This window comes from Sapajus apella, unplaced genomic scaffold, assembly GCF_009761245.1.
Source record: "Sapajus apella isolate SASKATOON/1434 unplaced genomic scaffold, GSC_monkey_1.0 scaffold62, whole genome shotgun sequence".
Lineage (NCBI taxonomy): Eukaryota > Metazoa > Chordata > Mammalia > Primates > Cebidae > Sapajus > Sapajus apella.
Genome location: NW_022437002.1, coordinates 4,059,559 through 4,072,307, shown reverse-complemented (window position 1 = coordinate 4,072,307; position 12,749 = coordinate 4,059,559). Strand labels below are relative to the sequence as shown.

General features: G+C 41.1%; 1 protein-coding gene across 1 annotated transcript in view; it reads right to left on the bottom strand.

Annotated features, from left to right (window-relative positions):
- Positions 1-1,565: 1,565 nt before the first annotated feature.
- Positions 1,566-12,749, bottom strand: part of KHDRBS1 (KH RNA binding domain containing, signal transduction associated 1) — a 28,953-nt gene continuing 17,769 nt past the window's right edge. Inside the window, exons 4-9 of the mRNA XM_032246731.1 lie at positions 12,467-12,613; positions 9,758-9,891; positions 7,811-8,012; positions 7,242-7,309; positions 6,257-6,315; positions 1,566-2,910 (exon numbers count right to left, since the gene is read on the bottom strand). Coding sequence (XP_032102622.1) covers positions 2,813-2,910; positions 6,257-6,315; positions 7,242-7,309; positions 7,811-8,012; positions 9,758-9,891; positions 12,467-12,613 — 708 coding nt within the window. The 3' untranslated portion in view covers positions 1,566-2,812. The remainder of the gene's footprint in view (positions 2,911-6,256; positions 6,316-7,241; positions 7,310-7,810; positions 8,013-9,757; positions 9,892-12,466; positions 12,614-12,749) is intronic.

The following is a 12,749-nucleotide window of genomic DNA, read 5'->3' as shown; positions in this document are numbered from 1 at the left end:
TTACAGTTATGATAAAAGGCCCATGGTCCTTAATAGAAAGCCACCTTAACATACCTGACATGGGTCTTCACTACCCATTCTAGTCCAGGAAATGCCTCAGGAGGTTTCAATCACCTGAAAGTGGAGAAATAACAGATCAGTCTTTTGAAGAGGAATTTTTAAACATAAAAAATAAAAGATAGAGATCCTGCATGCAGTTTACACAATACAGGAGAAACATGCAACTTTTAAGAAATTTTTAAGTAAAGTTTCATTGTGAATATCAATATGGGGACCTACAGGGACTCATCCTTACACATTTTTAAATAGCTGAGCAGAAAGCTTTACTTTGGGGTGCAGCAGGAGGTCTAATCTACAGTCACTGAAATTTTACAATGTGTCATTTAAGATGTCAGACTTTGTGCCCAGGTTACATTACAGTTCACTTGTGATGGGCAGGATTATTAAGAGTTATGGCTAATTTATGCGGCAACAAATGGTTTTTCTTTTTACAGCTATTTTTATTAAACAAGTTTTGCAAAGTTTTAACATTAAAATTAACAGCTAAAGAATTGTTTATGCAAGTTGCTGTCACAGTTTATGTAAAAGAGAAATATGTGCTATTAAAATCAGACATTTAGGTTACCTTTGGTTTTTTGCGATGCATGTTAGCTTTACACATCCTGATTCTCTTGCGATAATTTTCCTTTAAAAAGGGGGGTATAGAGTGATCTCTTTTCATCAAAACAAGACATAATGCCCTGAAAGCTGACTTCAAACCATGGTTGAAAATTCAGTTATTTACACTTTATCACAATCTACAAATACATTTTTTTGTTGGTGTGTTTTAAAAAGAAAAAAAAATGTCCATCATGCACTGCTGCAGGCAGCTTGGCACTTCAATACAAGAGGATTTTTCACCCCCGAGCAGTTTAGGTGGCTCTAAGAGGGAAGCCATGAGAACAACCCTGAGAATCAGCATAGAGTAGAAATGGGACCAACCAATTCCATCACTTCCTCTCTTGGTCTCTTAGGAGGGGGTTCAGAGCCAGCCTATCATGCCAAATCCTGCTCCAGCCCAGCTGATTTTTCAGTATTTCTGGGTTTGAAAGAGAAACCGTCAAGGGCATCCAGAGTTGCCTGAACTGTCATGCCTAAAGCAGGTGCTGTCCCCTTCTGAGCTCACAGAAATTACTTGGTGTCACACTTTAGAGCCACCTAGGGGCTCTATAGAAGGTGCAAACCAGGCTGGCTTACACTTTTGAATACTGAGACCTATGTATAGAAACCAATCCAAGTTTCAGCTCAGTTGAGTTGAAAACTCTCCATAAATTAGAATTTTTGATAGGATTGGATACAACTGCTTCCAACAACTTCCAGGGGGTGAAAAAGCTTTGATTATTTTTAAACTAAAACTTAACAACTCCATCAACTTTTTTTTTGGTAAACTTAAAATAAAATCCCCCCCACCACTTTTAAGAATGTTTCCAACTTTTAACAAGCCCATTAACTTTAGAGTTAATTTAAGTTTATTTGAAAGAGAAAACTATTTTATGGTCCACCCAAAAAAATGACAATTCATCACATTTACTTTGATTAAAAAAGGACTAAACTTTATTGACAAACTGCTGCAGACATTTTGACATAAGTTTAAGCTACCTATTTAGGCAGACTTACACATGTAGCATTTAATCTTCCGAGAACAAAATGGGAGGACGGTACAAATCCAATTAGGACTTTAACTTATGTACAAAGTGGATTTTGATTCCTTTTTCATTCAGCTGCAGTGTCCCTTTTTATATCATGCTAGTGTTGAGACATACTTGACTATCTTGGGAACAGTTCAATATTGACAACTGTCAACTTAAGAAAATCATCAGCTTTTGGCTCCAGCGTCCAAGTGAGCTTTTCATGGAGTGCAGAATCTCAAATGGACAAAATACTTTGTCTTTTTAAATACTGAAATTTTAATTATTAGTACTGTGACTGAAAGATTCTTCATGGCTAAAAAGCTCTGCATCAAACTCAATTCAGGAGGCCTACCTTCCCACCACCATCAACCTCTTCAAAACCTAGTCCCACCCCTAAGTATCTCTCAACACAGTATGTCTGGGGCTAGATTTCAAAACCCACGTAATGAAAAAGTCAGTTTTACAAGCCTAATTTTGTTGTTGTTTTATATCAATTAACGTTAAAAATTGCATCAACTATTTAATTCATGAGGATCTTTCATATTAAAATTTAACCTTAAGATTCAACCGCCATGTGCTTTTATAAAGGAAACATTTTTTTAGAGACGTCTGAGCTCACTTTTACATGGTGGTGCCTACTGCCGTTAACGTTTGTGATTTTAAATCTTAAACAGCCCTGAATTTTGAAATGTAGCCTAGTTTGGGATTCTGCAACTACAACTTTACGGGATGCCTCAAATCAAAACTAAGAGAAAGTTAACAAGCCTTTACTTCAGAACCTTTAAGCAAGCAATGTCACTTTTGAAACTAACAGGTTTGTGTGTTTTTTTTACTCAACTTCTTTTTTTTATTATAAAAGGTACACTTCTGTTTATATTTAAACAACAAAGAAAAAAGCATCTACACACTTAAAAAATTAATTCAATATTCCTAAATCTATTTTAACTCATTTTAAAATACTACATACAGAAGCCAGAATGCAGAGTTAAGAATGGAATAAGGTGGGGAGAAGAAGGGGATCACGAAGAAAAACACTTAGACAATTACTTGTCTGTTGTGGGTAAAGCAACAGGAATCCTGGGAGATACAAGAAATCAGTAACAACTTTGCTCATAATTGATATTTTCCCCTCATGTTTGTTTTTAATAACGTCCATATGGGTGCTCTCTGTATGCTCCCTTCACTGGCCTAGCTGGAGGGGCCTTCAGTGATGGCCTGGTCCCATTCCAGTCGTCCTGGCCTGTGGGGAAAACAAAGACAGTTTATAAACCATGTTCTAACAGCACTTAGGGATGAGCAGGGATAGGTCACAAAGTAAAGATCACCAAAAACACTGCTTTTCTTCTAACGTCTTGACATTTCCCCTGGTGTTCCTTGCTCTCTACTGGGTTTGACCCTGTTGGACAGCCTAGGCAAATTTTCAGTTTTGAGTGGAAGGAGAGAAGGGAACAAATCCAAAAGGGCTGCCGTTGACTCTGGAGTAATCTCCCACAATGAAGTTCTTCATAGACAAACATGATCTATACTCTAGTCCCCAAATCTGGAGATACCCAACACCTTGCTTGAGACAGTGAGGAAGTCATTAATCTTAGTGAGTCTGCAATGGCCTTTCCAGTTCCCAGAACAATATGGCAGGCAGCCTGAGGTAAGGTAGGAAAACTTCTCTAAGTCTTTCAGATTGGAAGCAGGCAGCCAGCCCCACTTCCACGCAACAGCAAGTCATGTTTCCTCAAGGAGAAGTATCCTCTGGCTCTCTGGGAAAAGTAAGCAAGGGCCACTTTTCATGAGGCCCTCCACCAGCAGAGCTGATACAGCTCTCTGGCAGAGGGGTGTGCAATCAAATGTTGCACTGACAGCACTGTTTAAAATAATTCTAAGGCCGGGCAAAGTGGCTCATGCCTGTAATCCCAGCACTTTGGGAGGCAGAGGCGGGTCGATCACGAGGTTAGGAGTTCAAGACCAGCTTGGCCTACATGGTGAAACGTGTAGGCCATATCTACTAAAAATACAAAAATTAGCCGGACATGGTGGCATGCTTGTATTGTAATCCCAGATACTTAGGAGGCATCGCTTGAACCTGGGAGGCGGAGGTTGCAGTGACCTGAGACTGCGCCACTGCACTATAGCCTGAGCAACAGATCCAGACTCCATCTCAAGACAAAACAAAACAAAATTCCTGATCTGTTTTCTTTTTATTTTTTAAATTTTTTCTTAGTGGTTTCTTAGTATCTCCTAACCTTATCTCTTTTCTTAAGTCAACAGTTGAGAGAATCCAGACAACAACCATCTTCAAATGGTTCTCTTTGTGACAGAGAAAAGCCTGAGGGATATGATCACGTATTTCTAGAAGTGACCTCATGAAAACAAACTGCGTTTAAACTTATTCTTCCCACACCTTACACACACCAGTTCATTCCTGAAGTATTTTTCCAGCTGCCTGTATTGACAAATATCTGCCTCTATCACTATTGGCCTCAAACTCCTACTATATAGATCTAAAGTCACACAGAACTCTAATTAAACCCCTAGTATAACACACATGTCCATCACTTTCCAAGTGGCTACTGGGTATCAATAAGACAGTTTTTCTTTTTTTCCTGAAGTATACAGATCATCCTGGACAGTTTATTTTTCTAATTCTGTTAAAGCAGAGATTGGAACAGATTAACTGTGGCAACATCATATCAGGGGCACAAAGAGAAGCCTGCCTCTTTCAGTTTGGTCTTTTCTCCAGCAAAACAGAAATGCAATTTAGTCAAACACATACAGAGGCCCCACTGTACTGCCTCAATGATGGAGGGAAATACTTGGGTGCAATCACACTGCCCTTCTAAATAGTGGTATATGAGCAGAGCAAAGCAGTGTTAGTGATTGGCAACTGTCCAGTGCCATTTCGCTAAAACTGGTAATAAGTTTCCTTGGGCAAGAAGCTGATTGGCTACTTCGTACTGTGCTGAGTTGGGCTCAGCTTGTCTGTCTCTGGGAGGCCCAAAGGGGCTCCTCCTTTTCAACTAGGGATAAGAGGAGATTGTCAACCAAGTATCTCAGCATGAATTGTCAATTGCTGAGCCCCTGCCAAGGACTCTCTGGAAGTCCCTCAGGTATGCTGAAAACACCTCACACTGAAAAGGTAGCTCTTGCTGCATCCACTGCCATACAGTATTCCCACTGAGGCCTATTAACACAGGGCCATAACTGGCTGTTGAGGACACACTTGAGCAATGTGTTTTTAACCAAACCTCAGGGAAGGCAGCCTGGTCCTGCTGCTATTGCAGCCTCCATAGCTCTCTTGGGATCAAGGACTGTGTTGAGATGTCTTCAAGCCAACAAGGAGCTTGGTGCCAGAACTGTCCTGAATTGGCTCTAGCCCCTACAGCCTCTAATCTGATTCTAATAGGCATTATTCTTTTTTTTTTTTTTTTTTTTTTTTTTGAGATGGAGTTTTGTTCTTGTTGCCCAGGCAGGAGTGCAATGGTGAGGCCTTGGCTCACTGCAACCTCCACTTCCTGGGTTCGAACGATTCTCGTGCTTCAGCCTCCCAAGTAGCTGGGATTACAGGAGCCTGTCACCACATCTGGCTAATTTTTTTTTTTTTTGTATTTTTATTTTTATGTATTATTATTAAGATGGAGTTTTGCTCTTGTTGCCCAGGCTGGAGTGCAATGGCTCAATCTTGGCTCACAGCAACCTCTGCCTCCCGGGTTCATACAATTCTCCTGCCTCAGCCTCCCAAGTAGCTGGGATTACAGGCATGTACCACCATGCCTGGCTACTTTATAAAATATTTTTAGTAGAGATGGGGTTTCTCCATGTCTGTCAGGATCATCTCGAACTCCTGACCTCAGGTGATCTATCCACCTCAGCCTCCCAAAGTGCTGGGATTACAGGAGTGAGCCACAGCGTCTGCCTTTTTGGTATTTTCAGTAGAGACGGCATTTCACCATGTTGGCCAAGCTGTCTCGAACTCCTGACCTCAGGTGATCTGCCCACCTTGGCCTCCCAAAGTGCTGGGATTATAGGTGTAAGCCACCATGACTGGCCCTAATAGGCACTATTCTCGCCCCCCAGCCTGCTCTGGCTAGCTACCAGCCATCTAGGACCCTTTCAGCTGACATTTCCTTTACAATGACATTATTTTCAATGAGATTTAATTTTTTAATGAAGTGGGGCAGATGAGTACAGTTGTGTATGATTAAGTCCTTGTTATCTGCCAAAGTGCCCTAGATATCAGCAGCAAAGGCCCAGAAATACAACTAGGTCTAGCTATTTCCCTGTCTGAAGTAGAAAAAAAATCAACATTAGCTTATAAGTCTGCTCCAAAAAGGCCAACCTGGTCTTGAGCCCTAGGATAAGACATGCACTACCCTTCCAAGAGTAACAATACCCCATTTCACTTTAGCAGTCCCTCTTTCTACCATGTACCACAAAATTTAAGAGCAGAACTCCCGCTGTCACATCTAGCAACATCTTGGCCTTCTAAAGGTTTATCCTTAGGTGTGTTTGTCTGACTCTCAACACTTCAGGCACCAGTATTCTCCAAGGCACTTACTTGTACATTCTGCCCCACCACAGAGATAAAGACATACCATAAGCTTCATAAGAATCTTGAACCTCCCCATGTCCATAGTCATAATATTCTGAGTCCCTGAAAGCCAAAGACAAGAATGTTAGGAAGCTACAGAGTAACTATGTTTTAGTTTCACCTTTTTTTCAAATACTTTCATATTTCAGTTATTTTACTATGTGTATTAATACAGGAAAATACTCATTCTAACCCATCCCTAGATGCCAAAATATTTCCAAAATACATACATATTTACTTATAAAATAATTATGACAACTATAGCAAAGAAAAATGGGTATCACAGAATATTAAGTGAAAAAGCACAATCCTAAATTAACCCTCTTAATATAGCATACATATACATGTATTCATATGGCTCACCAGAAGGAAAAAAGAACTGTTTTATTACTACCATAGAACTGAGACTCTTTTCAATCAATTCACAGGTAAGCTATATATATATGAACACACAAGAAAATGGTCTTAAAGAGAAACACAGAAGTGGGGAAGGGCAGGGAAGAGAAATACAGAAAAGAACCTAAGTTATGGTAATGGAATTCAAGTTTCTTGTAAAATTTTATGCAACTTCAATGTGGTTTTGATATTTTAAAACGATAAATCAAAATAATGTAAAGGTATTTCTCCTTGTTTCCATGTAGTCACAGCTCGGAAATTTTTCATCTGCTACTCTCAGGTTCTAAATTATAATTTAAGGTTTAGAGTTATACAAATTTACAAATCCAAGTGTGCGCTTCACAGATGTCAGAAGCAGAGGAAAGCCTTGCATGGTGGCATGTGCCTATAATACCAACTATTAGGACTAAAGCGGCAGGATTGCTTGAGCTCAAGATCAAGACAGTTAGGTTTGTGTGGAGAATACTGAGGAGATATCCTCAAAATGTGAATAATTCTGCTCCTTAGGGTTGTGCTGTCTAAATCTCTCTGTTCCTCCAACTCCCTCCCTCCATCCTTAGGACATAAAACAGTGCTTATATTGCCTGACTCACCCTTGACTCTGGCTATAATAGCCTTCATAGCCTTCGTAACTTTGTTCTGCATATGTATCATCATATCCCTAGAACAGAAAAATAAATAAATAAAAGATCAAAATCATAGAGAGTAGGAAAGGTAATTATATCCCATGGGAGTAGGTAGGCTTCTGGATTAAAAAAGGACATGACATTTCCCTCCAAAATGTTAATGCCTACTATAGAATAATCAAAAGAGAAAGGGTTACTAAACAAAACCCAAACAAATATATGCCATAGAACAAGTGTGGTCAGGAAAAATTACAAAAATCAAGCTTTAGTATTATCAGTACTAGTGGTTAAGAAATTCGTTATAAAACACTACATTAAGGTATATTTTATTTCCTGTTTAATCTACAGACATATAGAAAATCAAGCCTAAAATGGAAAAATCTTCTAATAGTTCAACATTCACTGCGAGAAGAGGTCAGCTTCCAAATCTTACAGGTAGCCCATGACACCTACATAAAGGACTGAGGCCCTGTCATTTGACTTCCTTTGGCAACCTTCTAGGTATTGGAAAATGGCATACTGTTCAAATTTCTTACATATTCTTCATATGTTTCTGGTGCAGGAGGTGGAGGCAAAGGTATCCTCTGGATGCCCGCTGTCCGTGCTCTTGGTGCTGGAGCACCCCTCACAGTAGGTGGGGGTGGCACGCCTCGAGTCACAGTGGCACCTCTGGTAATGGCTCCCCTTACTGGTGTACCACGTACCAAAGCCCCCCGAGGTGGTCCAACACCACGGCCCCTACAAAATGAAAGTTTACTTTAAATGGAGCTTTTTATAAACAGGCTACTTTTATGTTCTGATTTGTTTTCAAATTCTGGAGTTAGGCAGGTTTTATGAAGCCTTAACTAGGCTATTATTAAAGCACAGAGGAATGCACAGGGCGAAGAACCCACACTCAAAGACTCCCCGGGTCCTACAGTGGACCAATTCATCACTGCACTTGCCTTGGGTAAGTCTGGAGAGTCTGAACACTCTATAAAGGTCAGTCACAAAAGGTAGAACTTTAAAAAGTTAGACCACTTAAAAAATGCTAGGACTGGCTGGGCGCAGTGGCTCATGCCTGTAATCCCAGCACTTTGGGAGGCTGAGGTGGGTGGATCACCTGAGGTCAGGAGTTCAAGACCAGCCTGATCAACAAGGAGAAACCCCATCTCTACTAAAAATACAAAATTAGCCGAGCACGGTGGCACATGCCTGTGATCCCAGCTACTTGGAAGGCTGAGGCAGGAGAATTGCTTAAACCTGGGAGGCAGAGATTGTAGTGAGCCAAGATCACGCCATTGCACTCCAGCCTGGGCAACAAGAGCAAAACTCCATCTCAAAAAAATGCTAGGCCTGTCCAAAATTAGAAAACCAAAAGTCTCAGTTAGACTATAGCACTTGGCTATGGTCAAAGTCCCCAAGATCAAGAATTATATATATATATATATATATATATTTATTTTTTTTTTTTCTCTTTTTCTTTTTGGGACGGAGTTTCGCTCTTATTACCCAGGCTGGAGTGCAATGGCGCGATCTCGGCTCACCGCGACCTCCGCCTCCTGGGTTCAGGCAATTCTCCTGCCTCAGCCTCCTGAGTAGCTGGGATTACAGGCACGCACCACCATGCCCAGCTAATTTTTTGTAGTTTTAGTAGAGACGGGGTTTCACAGTGTTGACCAGGATGGTCTCGATCTCTTGACCTCGTGATCCACCCGCCTCGGCCTCCCAAAGTGCTGGGATTACAGGCTTGAGCCACCGCGACCGGCCTATATATATATTTTTAGACTTAGTCTCGCTCTGTTGCCAGGCTGGGGTGCAGTGGTGCAATCTCAGCTCACTGCAACCTCTGCCTCCTGGGTTCAAGTGATTCTCCTGCCTCAGCCTCCCGAGTAGCTGGGACTAGAGGCACACGCCACCATGCCCAGCTAATTTTTGTTTTTTTTTTAGTGGAGACAGGGTTTCACCATGTTGGCCAGAATGGTCTCCATCTCTTGACCTTGTGATCCGCCTGCCTCAGCTTCCCAAAGTGCTGGAATTACAGGCGTGAACCACTGAACCCGGCCAAGAATTCTTTTTTTTTTTCGGTGGAAATGGAGTCTTGCTCTGTTGCCCAGTGTGGAGTACAGTAGCATGATCTCAGCTCACTGCAACCTCTGTCTCCTGGGTTCAAGCAATTCTCCTGCCTCAGCCTCCCAAGTAGCTGGGATTATAGGTGTGTGCCATCACACAGGGCTAAGTTTTGTATTTTTAGTAGAGACAGGGTTTTGCCACATTGGCCAGGCTGGTCTCGAACTCCTGATCTCAGGTGATTCACTCACCTCAGCCTCCCAAAGTGCTGGGATCATAGGCATGAGCCACCACGCCTGGCTGGAGAATTCTATTCTTGATGCAACATATAAATCCTGAGATCCTTCCTATGATAGACATAAGAGCACCACCAAAAGAGATGATACTAGTAGTCAAATTTACACCCTATTTCTGGGTGTCTCCATTATTTTTACCTGGGAACAGGTGGTGGAGGAGGTGCAGCTCCCCGGCCTCTCACTGGCACCCCACGTCCACGAGAGGGTTCAGGTACTCCATTCAAGTAGGACAGCTCTAGAAATTGCTCCTGGCAGATATCATCCATCATATCCTGGGAATGAAAGATACAAGGAGTACTGTGTGATATCTACACTTTCAACTGAGAAACCATCTGGCCCACAGGAGTCTTGAATTCTAAGAACAGCTTTGAGAGCTCAGATGAGGTCTCAGGTCATTCACTCTCTGAAGTCAAATGGCACCATACCTGTCACCTCTTTGAGAAAAATCTTGATGGCAGACCCCTCATTATTCATAATGTGATCCCTGCCTAGCTTTCTGGATCACTTCCATTCTCTCTCTCTATATAACCTCCTCATGAGCTAGGCTGAACGACTTGTAGTTCAGAGCCTGGCATACTCTTACACATCCATTCTTTGCAAATAGTTCCTTTTCCTGGAATAATAAAAGCCACTACCATTAACAGAGCTGTATGTACTTGGCTGTATATAATAAGCTTCATGTAAGTTTTTCAGTTTAATCTTCAAAATGACCTTGAAGTAGGCAGATCTCTACATTTTACAGTTAGGAAAACAGACTCAAGAAGTATAAATCAACCAGCCTAAGAACATACAGCTAATAAATGGCAGACTCTAGATGTGAATTCAGAATTACCTGTCTCAAAATCTAGGTGTTGGATTAACAGGCTATATTTTCTTTTTTGTCCACCTGAGGGACTCTTAACTCATCCTTACAAGACTTGTCTAAGTAAGTGTCTCTTGAAAAACTTTCTCTTGATGCCACCCCTACAACTCCTCTTTTCCCAAACTGCCATGTAATTCCCTGTATCCAAGCACTTACCATATCATTTTAGAATTGTCTGTCACACATTGTAAGCTCTTCAGGAGCCATTTTTGTACCTTTATACCCAGGCATAGTATCAGACATCTGCCAGATATTTAACAAATGTTTGGGATGAATAAGGAACCTGAAGCTCAGAAAAGTGAAATGATAACCTGTCCAGGAAGACACAGAAAGAGAGACACATGTAGTCTTGTGTTCTTCCTACTGCACCGTGAAGCATTCCTGGTACAATTAATGGTTCTAAGGAGAAAATGGAGGGCCTCTGGTTTACAGATGCAAAAATAGCCTCACTTTTTTTCTCCACGAGAAGGAAGAATAAAGCCAAATGCCATTTGTAAATCTTTTCACTATTCCTCTTGAGAGCCAGTCTTAACACTTTATGCATTATCATATATCCTAGGCGTATACAGCTTCAATAGATGATTCTAGTCTTTGATGGCTCCCTCAACTCTCCGCCTCCTCCTACTTTACACTTTACCTCCTCCTACCTTACACTGTGCATCTCAAATCAAGTATTACTGCTGCTTCAGATGCATACCTTGGAGAATCAAGTAACCAATGCCAGACCACTGCTCAGACTCCTCCAACAGGCATCTTTTTCAAAGGACTGACTTACACGGAAGCCTCATAAACCTAACACTTTGAATATGCTGGAGACTAACAATAAAGAGGAGATGGGCATTCTGTCTGCAGTCCTTTGGAAACTGAATGGCTTGGGTGTTCAATAGAACACCCCAAAAAGAGTAAAAAGAATTCCCCTGAGGAAAGATTAACCAGCTATGTTTTTCTCTAGAATATTTCAAATAGTCTGTTTCATGTTCAACATTCTAATGAAGATGAGGTACTTGAAAACAAACCAGCTGCTAAGACATTTGAAACTACTGGACTCCTTGGAGTTCGGCATAAATTTTTGCTCCGTCAACTTTCACAACCTCTGACACCACATTTAGTTGCAGCTCCCTCATTTAACATTCAGGAAAACCAAGGACTGTATCTTATCTCCTCTTAGTTTAATGATGAACACATGACACTTAATTCTAGTTGAATAGTATTCCAAATCCTTCATAAGGTTCCAGGTTCATCCTTGTTATTAAATATTCAACAGTAGTATGTTAACTCTGGCAACCACCAAGCCTTGCTAAAAGGCAAAAATAGTACCATTTCCTATTTATTCAAAGTAATATTCTGACCAGGTGGTAATAAGCAAGATAGATAAACTGGCCTGTCCCATTTCTATCTAGTCCTCAGTTAGTCTGAAAAAAGCTGCACACCAATCTGTTAAACATCGACAGTCAAGCCTACAACAATCATGCCTCTTCCAAAGCAAACTCCTCCAGTAGAGAAATCCCTGAGAGTGCTCAGGTCAGAATTCAATCCAATAACACTAAATGCTATAAGCTTCTCGTTGGTAGCCTATATTCTCTATAGCATAAATTTATTGAGTACAGGGACCCACCTTAGTCATGTTCTTAACACAATCTCCTTGTTCCACACTACTACCAAAATACTCAGCTAGGTAAAGACCCTGTCAAACCTTAGTTAACCAAATATCAGAAAGCAGGCACACAGTGGACCCAAGATACTGACAACAGATACTGGTACACAATGAAAACCACATTAGACAAGGAGGGATAGAGTGGTCTTGGAGCATAATGCTTTGAGAACTAGGTACAAGTAATGAACTACCTCAGGAAAATGAATATAAATGAAGAATTTGGTATACATACAGGTTATACAGAGATCTTAGTTAAGAACCCCGGCCTTCACAACAGCCTAAGATTACAGTTCACTTTTGCTCAGAAGACACAGAATATGGATTTCCTTACCGGTACCAGAAATTTCTTGACTTCCTCCATGGCATGGGCCATAAGAGCATATGCCTCACATGGGGGTCCAAAGACTTCAATGAAGACATGCAGATCCATATTCAAGTGGGCATATTTGGGGTCTCCACCTTTGCGCAGCTCTTCCTCCTATGGAAAAATGCAGAGAAATGTCATATCACATGGACTACGCAGAAAACACCTTTACCTCTAACCCAAAGGAACAGCAAGAAATAACCCCAAGGTCTAAGAGAAACAGCAAAGTTTAACTGGGATGAGTTGAGAA